Below are 21037 nucleotides of genomic sequence, written 5' to 3' on the forward strand. Positions count from 1 at the left end.
GTCATCCCGTAAGCCCTTTCCCAGATGGGGAAACTGAGGCCCAGGGGTAGCAAAGGGACTTGCCCGATGCCACACAGTCAGTGAAGGACCATGCTTAGCTTTCTCTACGGTACTGAACTGTTTGGTGCAGGGGGGAAAGGAATGAGGAGGCTGCCCAGAAGAGGCTTGGGGACAGGAGGAGGCTGAGAGGGTATTGAGACCACCCAGGCTGCAGGAGCCCCGTGGGAGCCGGAACAGGTGCAGGGTGGGAAGGAGGAAGAGGACGGGAAGGGAGTTTGCTGGGGGAGGGGCACATCCCCGTCTTCATCAGAGCGGCCCTTCAAATCACTCCAGAAACCTTAGCATTTATAAAAACTGGCAGATTTATTCCGTAGGGGCCAATTTTTCAAGAAGCTAAAGGTGAAGGTGGGAGAGGGGAGGTTTCCTCCCCTTTTCCTTTCTCCCTCCTTTGATTTTCCCCAGGGGGTAAAAATGGCCTGGCCCCCAAAACCTACCCAAATAAAAAAACAAAACAAAAAAAAAAAAAAAAAAACAAAACAAAACTGAGGTTCCAAAAAGTTACAGCATCTTAATTCCTCATAGAAAAGGGGAAGGAGCCAAAGGGAAGGGAGTTCCCTGGGGTGGGGGGTGGAGGTGCCCCCAGCCTGGCGGGACACGCCCCCCCCTTAAATAGCTGCCCCAAATGGGACAAGCCTGGGGCACAGCATTTAAAAACTCCCCATACCCCATTTTATCAAAACCAAAGAGAAAAAAAAATTTCCCTTTCCCCCCCAAAAAACCTAAATATATATATATATTTTTTTTTCTTAAAAAAACAAAAATTCGAAGGCATTAAGCGTTAAAGTGAATCTAGAACAAGGGAATGTGAGATTCCCTCCTTCCTCCCCCCTTACTGTGGGGTTCATTGGTACATCCCCAGCGGAGGAACCAGCCCCAAGGAGAGGGGAAGGACCAAAGGGAGCAAAGGGTGGGGGCCTCCCCAGCCAATCAGCAGCCAGTATGGGTGTGGGCACGTTGCCAAGGAAGCCACACCCCCTTGGAATTTTCCAAGTAGGATGGGGAGCGGGGACGACGCATTCCTGTGTAGTCTTCAGCCAATTCCAAGTCAAGTTGAGGCAGGGAAAGCAGGGTGACAGGCGGGGTGTGCAGAAAGGACATATGGGATTTTCGGGAGCCCTGTGGTCAGGGGGAACCCCGCTTCCTCAGCTCCTGGACAAATGCTGGAAGGAAACAAGGGGCAGAGGTCAGGGGCGGAGCCTCTTCCCCCTTCCCTTCCAGAACAGGGCTCTCTGCAAGGGGTGCCTCCAAAATAGACATTTAAAATTTAAAAAACCGCCTCACCTTCAATGATTTCCTCTTTCACTTTCTGCAGTTCCTTCCTCACCTCTTCCAGAAGCTCCTGGAAATAATGGGGTGTAACCAGTCAGGAAGGGTACCTGGACTTGTAGAAATGAATCCTCCCTTTCTTTTTTTTTTTTTTTTTTTTTTTTTTTTTTTTTTTTTTTTCAACGTTTATTTATTTTTGGGACAGAGAGAGACAGAGCATGAACGGGGGAGGGGCAGAGAGAGAGGGCGACACAGAATCAGAAACAGGCTCCAGGCTCTGAGCCATCAGCCCAGAGCCTGATGCGGGGCTCGAACTCCCGGACCGCGAGATCGTGACCTGGCTGAAGTCGGACGCTTAACCGACTGCGCCACCCAGGCGCCCCGTATCCTCCCTTTCTTAATGACTGAAGCGCCCGAGGAATAAGGTTCAAGGACCACACACACACACACACACACACACACACCCCACCCACACACACACACACAATGACATCACTGATAAAGCCATAGAGTGACTGGAGAATTCTAGGGGAAAATTCTGGATCCTCGGAGCCAGATGAAAAGTACTGGAGAACATCCAGTACCGGGGTTGGCAAATACATTCCAGTCTCCTGCCAATTCCAGTTGGTGATGGATGGCTGGGGCTGGTGTGCTGGAAAGGACTCTGGGTACTCCTCAGGAAGGAGCGCAGTGATAGATTAGTAAGGTCTGTCGGGGCACTGGCAGAGGAGGCTGTGGTTTCAGTGTCCTCCTGACCTGATTGAATCCCTCCATGTCTCGGATTGGAAAACTGAGGATTCAGAGGCTTTATCATGGAATCACAGGGCAGGCCAGCGGCAGCGTTTGGACCCAGATCTCCTGTCTTCCCGTGGCCCCCTTCTAGCCCCCGATTCTCACCCTTGGCCCCTCCCCTGAGCTACCTGTTTGACTCTCTCCAGGTCTGACTCATCACTGGAGCTGGGCGTAGAGGGGTGGGCCTCAGAAGTGGTCACGGAAGAAGAAGACTTCATCCTAGGCGAGTCGGTGTGGTTTGGAATAGAAATGAGGTTAGAGAGAGGGTCCGTCTCCCCTGCTTCCCCTTCCAAGGGTCACATGGTGTTCCTTCCTACAAAGTGGGCAAATCCGACTATTGACGGGGGGATGGGGCCCCAGCATTGATGGCCCACCTTGGCAAGGTTGTGCTGTTCTTTTCCCAGGGTCTCCGCACAGATTCTGGGGGAAAGACAATGAATCGGGAAGATCAGGGGCAAGGAAGGTCCTGCCTCAATCTCCACCCCCTAGCTTCATCAGCCCCTGTTCAAAGAAACGTCTCCGGAGACCACAAGCCCCAGCAGTGTTGGCACAGACTCCCCCATGGAGGGGAGGGGGCGGGAGGGGCGTTCCGGGTGAGAACAGGGCATCCTGACACATAGCTCCTGTGGCCGGACCGGCTCACTCACCACTCTGGGCTGGGACTCTAGCCTCCGGCTCCTCCTGCTGGTGGGAAATAAAACTGTCATGAGACGGGCGGCTCGTTCTCCTCCTCCAGCTTCAAACCCCGCCCATTCCTAGCACACCCCCACCGCCCTCCCCAGTATCCCTACCCGAATGGTACAGCCTAAGGTGCACGTGGCAGGAAGAGCCCCTAACTCACATTGGCAGATTCATCCTTGGGGGGTTTCTCCCCAACTTGTGTGGCTTTCCTTCTGCAGGAGGGACAGGCAAAAACAGATGGCTTCAGCCCTCCCTCAGCCACTCGGTAGTTCTTAACCAGAGTTCTAGAAAGGTGGGTTCTAAGGCGTAGAGTTCTGGAATTCTCTAAAACTTGAGTTTTAGAAGTTAAAGAGAGCGCCGTTCTCCAGCTGGGGTGCGGGACTTACGCTGCTCCCATCTGGGAAGCACAACGCGCTAAGGGTGGAGGGCTCTCTGACTTCCGCTGCTTGGGATTCTAGGAATCTGAGTGTCCAAGATGCCCAGGCAGGATCTCCTAAGGGGAGACCTCCTGAGGTCCTAGAATTCTGGGTTTTAGAACATTCTAGAGGCTACCTGGGTGGTTGCAAACCTCAGCCATCTCAGGAGAATGGAATCTCCAGCATGAGATCCCAAACCTGGCTGTCAAAGAGGGAACTTTCACCCAAAGAAACAAACGCATTGGGAATCTGAGCCCTCCCCCAACCCGGCCCTACTGAACTGGAATCTCCAGGTGATGACTGCTGGTCTCGGGACGCCTTCCCAGAGCTTTCCAAGGCACTGACTGCTCCAGGCTCCAGGCTCAGGCTCACCTCCGGGCCAGCATGGCGTTCATTTCTTCCATCAGCCCCCCGCCCGTGCTCCGGCCGCTGTCTGCTTTGGGGGCTGAGGGCCCCCCTGAGGCCTCCTCCTGCTGGAGAAATTACAAAGAGGAGGGGGCTTTATGTGCAGGCCTCTTGCCCCCCCCCCCAGCCCTCCTGTGACACCCCCCCACCCCCCCTCCCCCGGGCAACTCTGGCCTCATTCCATTATCCCATCAGGGCCCCGTCACCCCACATCCTGCGGGACCTGGCCCCCTCACCTTGCTGACTTTCCTGAGTTTGGCTCCGGCAATGGCGGCCGCAAGGCCGGGGGCCCCAGTTCCGCCACCACTGGGGCCTTGTGCTGTGGGGAGAGGGGGCGCAGGGGGCGGGCCTCCCCCTGCTCCATGCCCTGCGGCCGAGACCCCTGAGGGGGACACCCCAGGAGGTGGGGGGGGACCCGGAGGAGGGGGAGGTCCTGGAGGGGGGGGCGGCCCCCCAGCTGGAGGAGCAGGTGGGCCTCCTGAAAGACACAGAGAAAGAGGGTGCTAGGAGAGAAGCCTCGCCCCTCGCTGTCCAGCTGGCCCGCCCCCCTCCTCTGGGGAGGCCCGCCTCCACGTCCCCCCAAGGCCACCACCAAGCACTCACCTGCATTGGAGACCCGGCGCTCCATGTGCTCCGGAGGGCCCGGGGGCTGCCTGAGAAGGGGCGACAGAGCTGCTATCACTCGGGGTCCCCGAGGATGGCCAGCAACCTCCCGGCTTCTCTCTCAGGTCTCCGGGGGGGGGGGGGCTGACTGCCTTCCTCCCCCAGGGGCCCAGGAAAGAGTTGGGGGGAAGGGCAGGGACAGGGAAACCAAGACGTGAGGCTTCTAGTCATCAGACCGTCAAGAACGTTTGAATCACAAAATGCCCAAGATCTTTTAAAACGACCGACTTGTGGACTCTGGGAACGTGGGGACCAGGATTTGACGGGGTCAGAAGGTGCTGCAACTCTGGGTGTGGGAACTTCTCGAACTCTCCAGGAGGTGGGGTTTTCTGAAAGCCCTTCATTCTTAGCCCCCTGGGAGTAGGAACACTGGGGAAACAAAGTTGGAGAGTGCCGGACTCTGGGAGTCAGGGGTTCTGGAACATCCTAGAACGCTGGTGGTGGTAAGGCTCCCCACCCAGGGGCTGGCCCCACCTTTTCTGCTGTTCCACCTCCTCTGGGGCAGGACCGTTCTGGACAGACCAGGTGGAAGGTGCTGCTGGTGGTGGCGGTGGCGGAGGCCCCCCTCCTGGAAGGTGAGAGCGGAAAGGGTGGTGAGTCAACCCTGGAACTCGGCCCCACCCAGCAGCTCTCTCGCTCAGCTCTCCCAGGAATCTCGCCCGGAGGCTCTCACTTTCTTCTTCCTCCAGGACCCCGACCCTCGGGCTCGGGTGTGGGTTGAAGGTCCCCCCACCAGCCTCCCTTGACAGAACTGGTCCGAGCCGGGTGCTGTGATGATGCCCAGCGAGGGCAGCGATGCCCATGGGGCCGTCACCTACCCCGTGTCTTACGGACCAGAGTTTGCATGAACCCCGCCAGTTCGGGCTGATTCCGGCGTCCAGGTTTTTAACCACCGTCACCGCCACTCAGACCCCAGCCCAAGAATGCCTTTCCCAGAAAGGTCGCGAGCCTCTTCCTCACCCGCCTCCAAGCCTCTGGTTCCCACAACCTGAACCACCCACCATCTTTTTCTGTGCCCCCAGACGGGCAACCCCTTCCCCCACTGGCACTGAGGTTGCCCCGGGAAGCGAACCCCTCTGCCATCGGGGTATCTGAAGTGCCACGGTGGCCGCCCCGGACGCCGGTCTCCTCAAGCCCTGCTCCTCAGAGTATTGTCTGTGCACTGGCAGCCCCATATTCACCGGGGCACTTACTACAAATGCAGGGGCGCAGGCCCCACCCCAGCTCACCTGAACTGGAACCCGCGTCTACCTACACGCCCGGGGCGGGGGGGGGGGGGGGGGGGGGAGCAGGTCCACATTTCACACTGATCAGAGGTCTTTTTCTTCGTAGCGATGCCAGAAAACTAACCGATGACGTATCACTACAATGGGCACCTAGTGAAAGGGCACAGGGAGCCTTCTGGGGCCCGGAAGTATCTCCGTCTTGATCGGGGAGGCGGTCACCTGGGAGTCGCGCGTTTTACACGTGGGTGCACGTGGGGCGGCACAGAGGGGCCCGCGCAAAATCCTCACCGTAGAATCTCCACGGTAGCGGTGAGTTAGCAATGAATGAGAATGGGGCTAATCTGGGGCGCCTGGGGGGGCTCAGTCGGTTGAGCATCTGACTTCAGCGCAGGGCGTGATCTCACGGTGTGTGGGTTCGAGCCCCGGGTGGGGCTCTGTGTGGACAGTTCGGAGCCTGGCGCCTGCTTCCGATTCAGTGCCTCCCTCTCTCTCTCTGCCCCTCCCCGGCTTGTGCGCGCTCGCCCTCTCAACAATAAATAAATAAACATTTAAAAAATGGGGCTAATTTGAGAGCGGTAAAGTGGCAGGGCTCAGCGGTCCCCTCTGCCCAGTTTCGAACCTTCCAATGCCTCTAGGGCGCTGGCCATGCCCGCGGCGAACTGTGCTGCGTCCTCCTTGCTCCCGAAGTTGAGGCCCCAGACCTGGCGGGCGTCGCGCCACTGGTGGAAGCTGGGGGTGGCCTGGTTATACTTGATACCCCGGACGATGGCACAGTTGATGACCACCTTGGCAGGAGGGGAAAGGCGTGTGAGGATGGTGGGGGCAGCGGTGGGGGGCAGAGCCCTCACAGGAAGAGGGAGAGGGAGGCGGAGGCTTCACCTGCTGGTCTGGCTGCATCTTCCAGCCGACAACCCTGAAGGAATTGGCCGTGGGGTTGTGGTAGATCTGGACGCGGCTGAAAGCCTGGGGGCCCGTGCCTGCCGGCAGCCATCGTTTGTTGGTGTCATCGTAAAGCATCACGGTGGCCCAGCTGGAGCAGATCACGGTCTCACTGTGGGGTGGGGGGGTGGGGGGGGGAGGAGAAGGGCAGGTTAGCACAGCCGAGCACGGGCCCCACCCTCCACGGGCTGGTCACCTCCATCTGGGTCCCCCGGGGAGATTTGGAGATTCACAGCGTAGGAGGGGGAGACAGGCCTGCAGGGAGACCGAGGCAGAGACTGAGAGAGAGAAGCAGACAGGTGGGACAGAGACAGACTGAGTGGAAGGGAGACAGACAAAGAGGCCAACTGGGAATGTGAGGGAGAGGAAGAGTCAGACGGATAGACGGCAAGAGACAAATGTACTGACGGATGTGGGGAGACGGGTGAGGGAGGGAGAGCCAGAGACAGAGAGACAGGCGGAGGGAACAAATGGGAAGACAGGGGCTGGGGAAAGAGACAGACAAGCACCTAGTGAGTGAGGAGAGACGGGCAGACAGTCCGAGACAGACGGACGGAGATTCAGGGGAGCGGGTAAGAGTTGGACACGGGGGCTCAGGAGAAGCAGGACAGGGGGGACCCGGCAGGAGCTCTGCGCAGCACTGGGGACCAGCCCCCGCCCGGTGCTCTCAGACTCGGTTTCCCTGTCTCTGCCAGGGTGCTTGACCACCCCCCTTCCCCCACAGCCCTCACTCCCCGGTTCAGGTCAGGGGAGGAAGCGGAGGCTCAGGGAGGGGAAGGGTGAGGTCTGCAGTGGGCGGAACATGGACGCTAGATCCCAGGCTCTTCCGCCCCATCCATCCGGCCCCCGGGCACCAGCCGCCATCAGCAGACGCTCCCTGTTCTCTCAAGCCTATGTCTTGGGCAGTGATCCAGACAGGCCCGGCCCCACCCTCTAGGACAGTAGACAGTCCTGTCCAGGGACAGTGCCAGCCCAAGGCCAGGCTTGGGGTGCTCAGAAGGAGCACCCACCCTGGCCTGGGGGTTAGGGAGGACTTCCTGGAGGAAGTGACATCTGACTCAGCTTTGGCAGGGAGGAGTCAGGACACCGGTTCTGAGTTCAGGATCTGATATTCAGAGACGTGGGTTCAAATGCTCCCTGAGACGCCTACTCCATGTGACTCAGGCCAGCACCTTCCCACCCAGGTACTCATCTTCCTTGCCTGCAAACTGGGGAAATGACAGTCCCCACCTCCCGGGGCAGTGGGAGGAGTAAACGAGTCTGGGCACAGACAGCCCTTGGCAGAGTGCCCGGCACGTACTGAGTGCTTAGTAACTGTCAGCATCCCTTTCACGGCACCCTGAACGGACACCCCTGGGGAGTCAGACGGCCACATCTCCCCGGAGCCCCCATCAGTCCTGGAGAGGTTCCATGCCCCCTCCCCCAGTGAGGGAACTCAGGCTCCCAGACGGGAAGTGACTTGCCCAAGGTCACACACAGACCAGAGGGAAGCACGGGTCCCCACCCCGCCCCACCCCACCCCCAGCAGTCTTTTTCCTGAAAAGAGGAAGTTGGTGGTCAGGGGTTTCCGGGGAGATAAATTATACTTGGCAATGGTTCTGCCTCTGCCAGGGCTGGGGGCTGGGGCGTGACGCTGACGTTGTAAAAGACAGGGCAGGGAAAGCCCCTCAGCAGGCCCAGGCCCAGGCCCCGGTTCCTAGGCCAGGAAGCTGAGCCCCCCCCCCCCCCCCTCGCACGTTTATGTAATCGCAGCGCCTCCCTCCCATCGGGCACTAGAGCCGGTCAGGCACTCTAAGCCCTTTGCAAAGGGACACCCATTTTATGCCCACGGCAGCCCTCCAAGACGGGCACTATTTTATCTTCATTTTGCAAGTGAGGACTATAAATGGAGGCCCAGAGAGGTGGAGTGACTTGGCCTCGATCACACAGCTGGTAAGCAGCAGAGCAAGGACTTGAACCCCCGCCACCTGGCTCTCAAGTCAGCAGTCGTAGCCCCCGGGGAGACTGCGTGGGCCCCACCCAAATATCAGGTGCTGTTTCCAGACGAGTGCGGCCTCGGGGACTGTTTCTGGCTCCCGCTGCCCCTGGCAGAGCAGGGTTAAGGCCTCGCCCACACCTGCCACCCACACCCAGGGCAGACTCTGGCCAGGCGCCCGGGGCTATGGTTGCCACTCCACCCTGCCTGCACTTTGCTCTCCCAAGCAGCCTTGCCCTGCTGAGTCTCTGGCCCGGCTGGAGAAGCGGGGAGTTGACCCTCTCCAGGCCACAGCGTCCCTGTGAATAGCGGAAGGATCTTATTGAAACACAAGTCGCATTTCGGCGCGTGGCCCTTCTCTTCTCGGAAGCTCCCGCGGCTCCCGCAGAATAAAAGCCAACTTCTCTCTGTGGCCTGTCTCATCCGTGTTCATCTCTGATCTCATCCCTTCCCTCCCTCAAGCTCGCTATTCCGGCCCCACTGCTCTGTTCCAGCCCCGCAGTCAGGCCCTCCTTCAACATGCCAGACACATTCCTGCCTCGGACCTGTGCACTTCCTCATCCTGGGTTCTCACCTCCTTCAGGTCTCCCCTTCGGATGTCACCTCTTCCGGGAAGCCCTCCTCAACTACTCCATCTGGAAAAACTCCTCCCTCTCATCCCATGTTCCCTATTTCTCAGCAGGGATCCTTCCTGACAGATCCCTGTCTCCCCTACCAAACTGTCAGGACAGCAACTCTTTTCGTCTCTGTTCACCGCTGTGTCCCCACAACCTATGTACCTGGCACGTAATGGACACGCAACAATTGCCACATTCGCCAAGTAGTTGTTAATCGTTAAAGGGAAAACTCTTAACGAAGGCGCCCACCTTTATGGGTTAGCCTGCGTCCCCGACACTGTTGGAGGTACAGAGCCCCAATCTGCCCAATGAACCTTGGGACATGGGCTCTGGTGCTTTACCCGTTTTACAGATGAAGCACTATGGGCACAGAGGGGTAAAGACACTTGTCCCAGGTCATTTGGCAAGTTAAGCGGAGGGGCTCCTGTCTGTACCCTAGTCTACCCAAGTTCTTAGTCTCATTTAAAGAGGAAACAGCTAAGCTGAATTTTTTAAGAGGCAAGGTATAAAGTGGTGCATATCAGAGGTTTAAAAAAAAAAAAAAGGTGAGAGGATATAAATACATCTGCACACAGGGTGGTGAGGTGATACAGGCAGGGGCTGCTTCTCAGGAGACTAACCACGGCCCGGAGGGCCCCTGGGGGCCTGAGGAAGGATGGAGGAAATGGACGTTTAGGACGGTTTACCCTTTTGAATTGCTTATTCCTTTTTTCTTTTTCAACCCTGGGCCGGTGTCACCTATAAGATGCTGCTTCGTTACTCAAGTTCAAAAAATAAAACTGTAAACCAGGCAAAAAAAAAAAAAAAAAAAAAAAGCTGGAATGGAAAATCCCACAGCCCGGGCAGCAGGGAGTGAGGTCGAAACGGGGTCCGCCTGATTCCCCCAGTCTCCCGGGGTCTTGCACCCTTGATTTGACAGGAGAGAGCCTTAAATCCCAGCCAGCCCAGGACCTATACCTTCCCGTAAGTCCCTACATTCTGGAAAGTGCTAACATGTGGTGGATGACAAAGGGCTCAAGTCACCCCCGTGCTATGCGGCTTCACCTCTCTGAGTTGCAGTTTCCAGCCCCGGAAACCGTAACTCACCAGGTTTGCTGTAAGGATTCAAAGAGATAAGAAAAAGCCCTGAACTCAGGACCTGGGACTTGGTACTGGCTGAACAAGGGAGTCAGAACAGGAGGAAGAGGGCTCCCCATCACTGAAGGCAATCACGCATAGTCACTCTGGTTTACTCAAGCCTTCCAGATTAGAGGCTTGCCCTTCCCTCCCCTGCTTCATTCCCCCCTCAAGATTCACCCCACAGCCTCCTTAAACCATAAAACTTGGAATCCAGAGTCCCCCCAGGCGCATACCACCTTTCCAAACTACAAACCTTGGAAGCCATCCTGGATGAGGAACCAGGTCTTTGGGCTTGTGTGGATTCTTTCTAGTCCCTCCTCCCCAAAAAGCCTCAGTTTCCCATAAATGAACAGGAAGAAAGGGTTCTTTTTGCTTCTCTGCATTATCTTAAGTGTTCATACAGCAAAATCACGTTACTTGTATTTTTTTTTTAACAGCATTAAAAGCCCCGAGACGGCCCTGAGTTCAAATCCAAAGTTGCCTACTTCCACAGACTTTAATAGGTGATTTACTTAAACTCTCTGTGCCTCGGTTTTCCCATGGAGGGGGACAGTCATAATACAGTGCCTGGCACTGAGTAGATGTCTGATCAAATGGTCTCATTATTTTTTTAAAAAAAATTTTTTAATGGTAATAGTAATTACCATAACTGGAAGAAGAAAGAAATGGACCCAAATACTTGAGTCCCTTCTGCCCGGAGACTCTCAGACCTCTGCCCCCTTTCTCTGCCTTCCCAGAATTCCAGCTGAGTCTCGGATACGGCAGACACTCAACAAATATTTGTCAAACTGGGAGAAAAAGAACTATATCTTGTAATTTTTCCATTTTTAAAAAAATTTTTAAATGTTTTATTTATTTATTTATTTATTTTTATTTTTGAGACAGAGAGAGACAGAGCATGAGCAGGGGAGGGGCAGAGAGAGAGAGACACAGAATCCGAAACAGGCTCCAGGCTCTGAGCTGTCAGCACAGAGCCCGACGGGGGCTGGAACTCAGACTGTGAGATCCTGACCTGAGCCGAAGTCGGACGCCCAACCGACTGAGCCACCCAGGAGCCCCGTAATTTTCCATTTTAACATCCTCTCTTCCGACTGCCCCCCAAGACTCTCCCCAGCCAAACCAGACAGAAATCAGAAGATCCCAGTCCCCTCCCTTCCATCTACCCTGCCTATCAACTTCTGATGGATCTCGGGCCAGGCCTTTCTCTCCATGAGCCTCAGTTTCCCCAGCTGCCCTCAGGCAGAGGCATGGGTCTTTTTGAATGCTAGCGGTCCTGGGAGAGGGGGCACAGCCCAGGAAGTTGGGTGTGGCCATCAGCAGGGAAGACCCCCCCCCCAGGTGGGACACGCTTTAATTCAACTTCTGCCCCCACCCCCCAGGAGGTGGGAGGTTTGGCCGCATCCAACAGTAGGGGGGCGGCTGTGGGAGGACCAAGGCCTCTGGGACTGGGGGAGGGGGGGTGGGAGGCCGGCCCAGACGCTGCTCCTGCCCTTTTACGGTCTCACAGTGAGTGAGGCAGCACTAACTCGGACATCCGCCATCCGCCTTCCACGGGCCTGGGACCGGAAACGCGAGGGGGGGGGCAAGGGGCGGGGCTGGGGGGGGCAGTGGGAGAGGAGAGTCCCCCGGGAAGAGGGTGAGGGAAGAGAGCCTGGCTCCCGAAAGAAGCCCCCTCTCCAGGGCAGACCTGGAAGAGACGTTGCTACAATGGGGGTAGGCAGGAGACCTTGAGGGTGTCTGTGGGTTTCCCCCTTGCTCCAAATTTTCCTACAAGCACTTTCACATGCGGAGGGGACTCTCTAACGGTCACCAACAGGAATGCCACCCTTAATGTCAGAGGGCAGGGGTATGGGGAACGTGAGGGAAGTGGGAGGACGTGGGCACCAGGGGGTTAATCCCCAGTCGTCCCAGGGGCCTCCCCCCTGAAGCCGGGGGCTTTGGGGGCAGGAAGTCCCCGAGAGAGTGGAGGAAGGGAGATAGTATTGTCAGGCTCAGGCCCCAAGGGAGAGATTATGGGGGGCCGGGGGAGGGGAGAATGGGGGGAGGGTCTACTCCGGTCCCCCAGCCCACACCGGCCCCGCCCTCAGGTGAGCCCAGGAGTTCTCAGGGAGGCCCAGGTAAGACAAAATCCCCAGGTCGTTTGGGCCCCCCACCCCCAGGATTAAATTCCTGGGAAGAGAGCTGGAGCTGTCTTGGAAGCCTGGGTCCCAGGGGGAGAGGGCTGTGACCTTGAGGCTTCACAGCGTGCCCCCTCCAACCCAACGGCTCCGGATGGCCAGGAAGGGGGGCGGTGGTGAGAGCAGGGGGAGGCGCGTGGTGGGGAAAGCAGCCGGCCCACTGCGCTCCTTGCCCGCCCCCCCACACCAGCTGTCTCGACAGGTGAGTCAGGAAGACAAAGGCCCCTCTTCCCCCAGCTGCCGCGCCCCCTCCCTCCCCAGGACCGCGCAGGTGGGGGCGAGGGGCCGCCCTTCTGGCCCCGGGCCCGGGAGCCGCCCTCCGCGGGGAGCGCTCGGGCTCGGTCCTAGGCACAGCTTGCTTAGAGCTGAATGTGGGTGGGGAACGGCGGGGGTGGGGAGTCCCAACCAGACCCCTCGAGGCTGCGCCTGGGTCTGTGGGTTAGCCCGCACCAACCTCCACAGGAGGATGAGGGCCCCCCAAATTCGGGGGGGTGAAGCACCCCCGAAGTTAAGCGAGGTCCCACTGGAGAAGGCTTTTTCTAGAGTCATGTAACGAGAGACCCCCCCCCCAAACCAAGGTCTACGTCTCGAATCTCTCTTCCAGGTTCCAGGGACCCCCAAAACCAGTCCCCCCCCAATCCCTTCTGGAGCCCCAGTTGAGATTGTGGGGGGTGGTCTGAGCCCTGCCTAAATCCTGGCCTCCACGCAGGGAGTATCTGCCAACGTGGAGGTTCTCTGAAAAAGTCTTTAAGAAATTCGGGAGTCCTCCGAGCGCCCCCAAATCTGAGGGCTCCCAGGAGAACCTCAGCGGCACCACCCCGAGCCTTAGGAGTCACGGCGAAGTGGTCAGTAACTGGAACTCGTCCAAGGGGGCTCGGCCTCAAATCCGAGGCCCCCAGTGCCCTGTCCCCAAATTCCAGCCCGGAGCAAGCTGGGGGAGGGGGACAAAGGCGGGGCGAGGAGCCCGCGCGGAGCGCGGAAGGGTTTGGAGGCAGTTCGAGGCTCACCTCATGGCTGCTCAGCGGGCGGGCGGCGCACCCACGGGTGGGTGCTCCCGGGGCGCCCCTGGCTCAAGGTTCAGGGGTTCGGGGCTGGCTCCAGGTTCTGCTCAGTCTCCCCCAGGGTCCCGCCCCATAGAGTCCGGCTTCCTGGGGGGAACGTGGACGGGACCGGGCCGGGTCCTCAGGCGCCTCCTCCCTCTGGAGGTTTGGTCGGGGGTCCCTGCGGCAGAAAGGGGGTGCGGCGTCCCGTCCCCGGCGCGCCCCCTCGGCCGGCGGCGGGTACAATGTTACTCTTACTACTGTACTTCTCTTCGCTACATTTCGTTCCAAAATTCCACTCCCCGCACCCACAATGCCCTGCGCCTTAAAGGGGCCGCGGACACCTCAAGGCAGTTTGTGGGGGGGGGTGAAGGGCGCTTAAAAGGGCAACGCGGAACCCTAGACTTCCGCTGTTTACCTCTTCCCCAACGTTATTGCATGGGGATGCATGCCGAGGGTCGCCCCCAAATTACGGGGGTAAGTTTGGTGGAGGGTAAGGGTTCCTTCCTGGATCCCTCGTTCTCTCCCACGATGGAAATTCCTAGGAGGATCTTAATGGGGACACAATTTCTTCTCACCCTCCCCTTCGACTTCTCCATTTCTTCACATTCTGCTTAATGGAGGGGGCGGGGGGAGCGATCTGGTTAATCCTAGATTCTCTCAAATTTTCTCCCTTAAAGGCTACCTTCAGACTCCCAAAGTTCCCTTCTCTGCCAATTTATGAAGGGTTCCTGCGGGGTGAACCCCTTCCCCAGCACAGACGGGGGCGATGGGCCTGGAGGGCCTCATCCCTCTCACCGCCCCCCGCCCGCCCCAGGAAGGTGAGGAGGAAGTGGGCCGAGGGGGCGCGGCCGGCCGCTGACTCACAGCAGCGGGGTGGGGGTGGGGGGGTGCGGCGCTGGACCTGGGTGGGGATAGGACTCCCGGTTCCTGTGTGGATAAAGCCCCTGGCCCCCTCCCCACGCACGCCCCGCCGTGACTCAGTTTCGCCCGCAGAGGATGGCGGGATCATCCAGCAATCGGAGGGCGCGGAGGCAGGGGCACCCACCCTAGTGCTAGCTTCTGGGAACCCCCTCCCCCACGCGCCGGCTTGGGGCTCAGCCCCGACACCCTCCCAGGCTTCCGCAGCAGGTCCCGCAGGCCCCGCCCCACGTGACGCCGCTAGTGGTCACGCCCCTCCCGTAGAGCGCCACCTGGCCGGGGTGAGGTGCCTTAGGCGTGGGCAGGATGCCTGGGAAATCATCGGTTCAACGGTTACAAATGGGTAAACTGAGGCCTGGAGGTAAGGAATAAATCTGGCCCATAGCCGTCTTGCCTGAGCCCCCAGAACCCACAGTGGTGTTTGGGTGCAAGGTATGAGTGTAAAACCAACGATTCTCGGGGCCCAGCCGACTAGATGAGGGAATCGGCTTTCCCAGCCTTTATGCTAGCCTGGTCCTCTCTACCCGGATGCTGTGCTGACCTCCTTCACCTCATCCTTCGAGGCCATGCTCTGACAGATTTCATCTCTGAAGAACTGGGTAATCTTCCCTTCTCTACCCCGCTCTGTGAGATCTTGAACGCTGATCCATCTAGGTTATAATTATTTCCCACTGTGTCTCCTAAACTGCGAATTCTTTGGGGGCGGGGTGGACTTGATCAGTTTCTGCCTCACTCAATCCAGTCAGGACCAGAACAGCAGCTCAACATATATTGATCCAACAGAATGGGAACCCTCGTTCTGTGTGACCTAGGGCAATTTTTTTCTCCTCCTGAGTCTCAGCTTTCCCATCTGTGAAATGGGAGAGGTAGCGCTTCTGTGTGCCGCCTGCAATCTTTTCTATAAAGGTCCAAATAGCAAATAACATGCCTCATCTTGAAAATGCCAGGTTCCATCCTGTCTCTAGGCTTTTGCCCTGGCTACTCCTTCTGTCTCGGAACACTGTTCCCTGGGATATTTGCATGGCCTGGCCTGTTCTCTGTCCTGTCTCTGCTCATGCTCAGTTGCCCCCTCCTCAGAGATCTTCCCTGATCCCCCTGTCTAAAAACCCAGGTGGAAAATTGAGTGGCTCTGGGGTAGGGTAGGGGACCGAGAAAGACTTTTCATTGTATACTATTTTGTACCCTGTGAATTTTGAACCAAATGAACTTATTACCCATTCAAAAATTTAAAAACCAAAGTAGCCCCCCTCCCCCAGACATCTTATCACTTTGCCCTGTTTTATTTTCCTCGGGACACTTATCAGTGTCTGAGATGATATATCAATTCTCTTGTTCGCTGTCTTCCCACACACTAGTTGGTGGGTCCGTCAGGGGTGGGAATCTCAGTGGTTCTGCCTGGGTGATGGCTGTGAGCCGGGTCTTGCACACAGCAGGTACCCAATCCATATTTGCCAAATGAGAAGACAAATAATGTTGTTGTTGTTGTTTTCTACAAGAGAAATTTATTTTGAGTTATATAATTAAAATTTAATAATAAATACTCTCCCCAATCTCCCCCTAAAACAAATGAAAAATAGGAAAGGAAGAGGTTATTGAACTGTGCGATCTTTTTTGTTCTTAAGTGTACTTATTTATTTATTATTATTTTTAAACGTTTCTTTTTATTTTTGAGACAAAGAGAGACAGAGCATGAACGGGGGAGGGCCAGAGAGAGAGGAAGACACAGAATCCGAAGCAGATCCAGGCTCTGAACTGTCAGCACAGATCCCGACACGGGGCTCGAACTCACAGACCACGAGATCATGACCTGAGCCGAAGTCGGACGCTCAACCGACTTAGCCACCCAGGCGCCCCACTTATTATTATTTTTTTGAGAGAGACAGAAGAGTGCGTGCAAGTGGGGGAGGGGAAGAGGGGAGAGAGAGAGAGAGGGAGAGAGAGAATCTCGAGCACGCTCTGTGCTATCAACATAGAGCCCGATACAGGGCTGGATCCCATGAACTGCAAGATCATGACCTGAGCTGAGATCAAAAGTCCGACCCTTAACCAACTGAGCCACCCAAGCACCCTGAACTGTGTGATCACTTAAGGGTCCATTCAGCCCGAAAATACTTCAAAAACATTGGATTTGGGGTGGTTTGATTTTTGTTTTTTGTTTTCAGATGGTGAGTGGAATTTCCCCTCTCATGAGACTTTCTGTGAGAGGGAAGTAGGAGAAGGGGAAATAAACATTCTGGGGTTCCTCCATCGGTTTGTCTTCCTTCCGCCGATCTGTGTAGCTGGGGAAGGGGAGTTTTCTTCCTTAGTGACCTTGAGGCCCCAAGTGGCAGAGGGTCCCCAGAGGGCAACAGCTGTCAGGCCTCCAAGTCCAAGAAAGAGTTTGAATGGGTGCCAGTGGGTTTTCTGGCCCCATTTGGGCCCTTCTGTAACACAAAAGGTGGGAAATGGCCAATAAGAACCTTTTCTTGGGTCTCTGTGTCTGCTCCCCTGTGATCTTGTTTTCCTTTGAGGGACTGCCATTCCCCATCTCTCAATCCATCAGGTTTGGGTGGACTGGACCTCAGCCTGTGGCGCTTGGGGTGGGCATGTGACCCCAGCCTGGCCAATCAGAGACACACTGACTGGTCGGCCATGTGGTCCAGTGTGGCCAGTGAGTTCTCAGCTACCGGGAACCTGGGGTACTCCTTCCACTGGGGATGTTGGGCTCCTGGGCCAGGAGGCTAGTGCTGCAACTCTCTGCTACCGCATGCGGAAGTCCACGCAGAGCAAATGAAACTAAGAGATCGTTCCTGATAACGTTATCTGACAACTGGATGTAGTCATGCCTCGAACTCTTCAATTACTTGACCCATTAAGTTCCCTGTCTTGCATTCCCAGGTGGAATTGGGCTTCTGTCAATTACAACGCAAACAATGCTGACAAATACATCCTTCTGCTGCTGGGAAACTATCAACAGCCCTCTCCCTGAACTGCCTTCTCTGCGTGCAAAGGACTGCAGGCTTGAGCCCCAGCTCCCTCCATCCCATTGAGGTGGTGACTCCCACCCCCCCCCACGCCCGCCTTCGTTTATGTGGCTCCACCCACCACCTCTTGGGACAGCTCCAAATTCTTGTAGGCTACGTGGGACCAATTCACCACTTCTCTCCTCCAAGACCCAGACCATCCTCGGAGACATCCCAGTGGTTTCTGCAGCACACCCAGTCTTTGGGATTGGTCATAAACATTCTTCGAATTTTTCTGCCTTACTTATGGATGAAGGGGGTGGTGTTTGGGATGATGCATGGGGCCTTACAGAGCAATGCAGGGGACACATTTGTTGGGAGGAGGAGCAGTCTTCTCTGCTTCTGCATCACCCCACCCCCGCCCCGCCCCACCCCGCCCGTGCCCTGCCTCATCGTGTCTAGCACATTGCTTCAGGGCCAGGGGTGAGAATTTATTAACATATGAGGCAAGTCCCTTGTCTCCTCTGGCCTCAATTTCCCCAACACTAAAGGTAGGAGAGCTGCGTCACATGTTTCTAAGAGAAACATTCAAGAACAGAAGGTCCTTACCTGCCAGCGCCCCCCTGAGGCCTGGCAGAGCCGAGAATAAGCTTCAGCAATGACAGCGACCCTGGAGAGCAGAGAGAGACCCTCAGGAGGGGATCCTCCTTCTAGTACCCCATCCCCCCATTCCACCTCACCGCACCCCGACTCACTTGCAGTAGAGCCCTCCCCCAGGAGGTAAATCTGGGATGTCCTCTGAGGCCAGAGTCCTGAAAACCGTGTTCAGGCTGGGGGGCTCCTGAGCAGAGGAATACAGCTCTGAGAAGGAGGCAAGGATTATGGGAGTGTCCTTGCTTACCGGCCACCCCTCCCTCTATGCTTTTGGAGCCTGCTCACCAGAGACCCTGCGGCCCAGGTCTGCGTCCAGCGCTAGCTCCTTCCTGATTGCCTCCTCACAAGGCCTGGGGGCCCCGGGGAAGCAGACCAGGACGCAGGTCATGTTGTCCAAGCTGCCCTGGGGAAAGTGGAGAAAAGAGAGCCTGGTGGGACACGGTCGAATGCCCCAGCACGCCTCCACGCCCTTGAAAGCGGAGCCTCCCGACAATCTCAGCGTTCTAGTGCCCTCTTGCCCAATCTGGTTGGACACATTTCTCTCAAATCTTGCCCACCTGCCCGTCTAACCCAAGTCCTCTCCCCAGGACCGATCACCTAGACCACGCCCTCTCACTGTCCTAGCCAATCCCCATCAGAGGGCCACGCCCCTTCACCGAAGCTCCTCCCACTCTGCTGTCTAGCTGCTCTTCCTTCTGGCACTAATCATACTTCAGGACCCAACTCCTAAATCCTAGGCAGTCCCATTCCAGAAGGCCACACCCTTTCTCTCAAGTCCCTCCCACTTACCTATCCTGCGTTACTGCTCTCCCATCTTGCCTCAAGGCGGCCCTCAGTCTCCACCCTCTCCATATTTTGGTCCTGCCCACTCCGGCAGGCCACTCCCTTTAGTGGAGTCCTAAACTCTGGTTGAGGAAGCCTCTAAAACTCCCTTCTCCTTAGATCCTTTAACTTCTTCCCCTCAATGACTCCAAGCCCCGCCCCGAGGACCTTGCAGAGACACGTGTCCAATAGCTGCGCGCAGAGAAGTTCCGGGGCCAGGCCCAGGCAGAGGCGCGATGCCACCAGTCTCGCCAGGGCGGCGCCAGACATCGCGTCCCAAACACCATCAGAGGCCAATAGCATGAACTCGTCCTCAGCCTGGCGAGCCAGGGCGGTCACCTCAGGCTCCGCGGAAACGAGCTGCAGTTCAGGAGGCCTTCCCGGAGCCTCTTTGTAAGCAAAGTCGCCCAGTGCCCGGGATACCGCCAGAGAGCCTTCGAGGCGCCGGCGGCGGATGGTGCCTCCCGCGTTGTGGATGCGCTCGCGTTCCCGAGGCCGGAGAGGCCGATGGTCCTCGGTGCTGAAGGCCACAGCGCCGGAGCGACTCAGCATCGCTCGGGAGTCACCACAGTGCGCCAGGTACAGAAAACGCGGGGAGACGAGCAACGCCACGGCGGTGGAGCCCCCCGGCTCGCCACGAGGCCAGAGCGCACGCAGGCGTGCGTCTGCGTTCAGGAAGGCTCGACGCAGCGCCCCGCGCACTCCCTCGGGCTCGTCGGGCGCGGTGCCCAGCGCCTCAAACACGTGGCCAGGCAGGTGGCGCGCGCCGAAGAGGGAGGCTCGCGCCCCGCCGTGGCCATCGAGGACCGCGAAGAAAGCCCAGCCTGGGGGTAGCCCGGGCAGAGCGAGCCAAGCGCAATGCGCGTCCTCCATGTGCGCGCGCCAGCCCTGCACAGCGCTCGCCCCAAAGCGCAGTCCCCAAGACGCGGCCGCACCCCCGTGTGGCCGCTGGAAGCATCGCGGCGCGTCCAGGAGCGACCGAGGCCCGTCGTGAGTCCTCCGTCTCTCCTCCTCCTCCTCTTCTGCCTCCTGTTCTTTGCGAGCTGACCAAAGGAGACATTCCAGCAGGCGGGCAAAGGCCGCCATCCTTCAGCCCTGGGATCAGGAAGCCTCCACCCTGCACCCGCCCCCCTTCGCCCCCCCGCCCCGCCACCACTCCATTAATCCCCTCCACTGTGAGATTTTAAACCACCTAAATCTCCTTCCTATGTCCTTGACCTGCACTCGAGTTACTAGAAGGGATTGGACTCCTGGGTGTCCTCTCTCCTGCACCTTCAAAGCGAAGGTTGGGATCTGGGTCACGGAAAATAATAAAAAAAATTAGCACTTACCACGTGCTACCACGATTTTGCATCCTCTCCGATTTAGTGAAGAGGAAACTGAGTCATAGAAGTAAACAGTGTTGCAGGGAAACGAATTCTAGAATCAATGTTTTCTACTTTGGGTTTCGGGTCCCCAGCCTAGCTCCCTCTAAGCTCCGCCCACTTCCGTGGTCCCGCCCCCAGCCTCAAAATCTTTAAATCCTTTCTTTTTTAGTTCGACCCCTCCACTTCTGGGTCTTGCCCGGGGACCTCAGTTGCTTCTTTTCCAGTTCCTGTCGATCCATTCAAGCACACAGCCTCAGACATCCTAATCTTCTCCGTTCTAGCTCCGCCTCTTAACTACAGGCTCAGCCGCTACTTTGAGGTGAGCCAAAGCTGGCCTCCTCTCGGTGGGTTACGCCTACCTTCTGGGCCGTGTCCCCAACCCTGCACGTTGTTATGTATTTTCTCTAGGCCACACCTCTACCTCCTGGGTCTTTGACCCCGCCCAACTACCTGCATCATTCTAAATTAATTTAAGCTCCACCCATATCTGAGCTCCTCCCCTTTTCTCAAACTTTCTGAGTAGTTTCTCCTGCCCCCTTTCCCACTCCCTCTTAGGATCTCGGCTCAGACCCTACCTCAGAGCGGTAGAATCTTTATACCCTCTCCAGAAAACCTCCCCTGGCTCCGCCCCAACCCACTCTGAGATCCACGCCCCCATTCTAGGTTCCTTCATCATTTTCCCTCCTGAGCCCCTCTCACTACCCTATCCTAGGCTCCGCCTCTCTGCCTCTAGAGGCCGCCCCCTCTTCCATCTAGGCCCCGCCCTTCAGACCGCCTTCCGCGCCTTTTCCGCCGGGTGGTATAACCTTCTAGCCCCGCCCCTTTCGTAGAAAAGCCACGCCCACCTCCCCTGGCCCCTCGGTGTTTACCCGCCTCCCCCCCCGCCCTTCCTCAGGTCCCGCCCCTCTCGTCCTCTGGCCCCGCCCCCGGCCCCGCGCTGCAGTGCCTTCCCAGC

General features: G+C 57.4%; 2 protein-coding genes and 1 long non-coding RNA gene across 9 annotated transcripts; 1 reads left to right on the plus strand and 2 right to left on the minus strand.

Annotated features, from left to right (window-relative positions):
* Nucleotides 1–338: 338 nt before the first annotated feature.
* On the minus strand, nt 339–14502 carry LOC123578194 (vasodilator stimulated phosphoprotein). 2 transcript variants are annotated; one of them, XM_045440875.1, is made up of 13 exons: nt 13344–14502; nt 6389–6560; nt 6129–6294; nt 4758–4851; nt 4224–4273; nt 3857–4098; nt 3588–3688; nt 2960–3011; nt 2766–2802; nt 2493–2538; nt 2247–2337; nt 1342–1399; nt 339–1220 (listed from the first exon to the last, which is right to left on the minus strand). In XM_045440875.1, the coding sequence occupies exons 1-13, from the start codon at nt 13346–13348 to the stop codon at nt 1183–1185; spliced, it is 1152 nt and encodes a 383-aa protein (XP_045296831.1). In that variant the 5' UTR covers nt 13349–14502; the 3' UTR covers nt 339–1182. The 2 variants fall into 2 exon arrangements, with proteins under 2 accessions (XP_045296831.1, XP_045296832.1); XM_045440876.1 differs by having other exon boundaries at nt 3588–3685; nt 13344–13668.
* On the plus strand, nt 11879–17533 carry LOC123578196. The gene is made up of 2 exons (XR_006702265.1): nt 11879–12276; nt 17175–17533. It is a non-coding gene; the product is annotated as an uncharacterized LOC123578196 (long non-coding RNA).
* PPM1N (protein phosphatase, Mg2+/Mn2+ dependent 1N (putative)) lies at nt 15557–20585 on the minus strand. 6 transcript variants are annotated; one of them, XM_045440869.1, is made up of 5 exons: nt 18884–19837; nt 18179–18296; nt 17995–18100; nt 17849–17909; nt 15557–15786 (listed from the first exon to the last, which is right to left on the minus strand). In XM_045440869.1, the coding sequence occupies exons 1-5, from the start codon at nt 19799–19801 to the stop codon at nt 15649–15651; spliced, it is 1341 nt and encodes a 446-aa protein (XP_045296825.1). In that variant the 5' UTR covers nt 19802–19837; the 3' UTR covers nt 15557–15648. The 6 variants fall into 6 exon arrangements, 5 of the variants coding, with proteins under 5 accessions (XP_045296825.1, XP_045296830.1, XP_045296826.1 ...); XM_045440874.1 differs by having other exon boundaries at nt 15679–15786; nt 17995–18080; XM_045440870.1 differs by lacking the exon at nt 15557–15786 and adding an exon at nt 16425–16720 and having other exon boundaries at nt 18884–20585.
* Between the last annotated feature and the right edge of the window lie 452 nt (nt 20586–21037).

Source organism: Leopardus geoffroyi, chromosome E2 (genome assembly GCF_018350155.1).
Source record: "Leopardus geoffroyi isolate Oge1 chromosome E2, O.geoffroyi_Oge1_pat1.0, whole genome shotgun sequence".
NCBI lineage: Eukaryota > Metazoa > Chordata > Mammalia > Carnivora > Felidae > Leopardus > Leopardus geoffroyi.

Excerpts from the sequence above, each read along its gene's own strand:
- PPM1N (XM_045440869.1), bottom strand. The coding sequence starts at position 19,801 with ATGGCGGCCTTTGCCCGCCTGCTGGAATGTCTCCTTTGGTCAGCTCGC. Across the intron at positions 18,297-18,883 it reads TGGACACGTGTCTCTGCAAG|GGCAGCTTGGACAACATGAC; the intron begins GTCCTCGGGGCG and ends CACTTTCCCCAG. Across the intron at positions 15,787-17,848 it reads CCTCAGGGGGGCGCTGGCAG|AAAACAACAACAACAACATT; the intron begins GTAAGGACCTTC and ends TTTCTCTTGTAG.
- LOC123578194 (XM_045440875.1), bottom strand. Across the intron at positions 4,852-6,128 it reads CGCCCTAGAGGCATTGGAAG|GAGGGGGGCCTCCGCCACCG; the intron begins GTTCGAAACTGG and ends CTCACCTTCCAG. Across the intron at positions 3,012-3,587 it reads AACGCCATGCTGGCCCGGAG|AAGGAAAGCCACACAAGTTG; the intron begins GTGAGCCTGAGC and ends TCCCTCCTGCAG.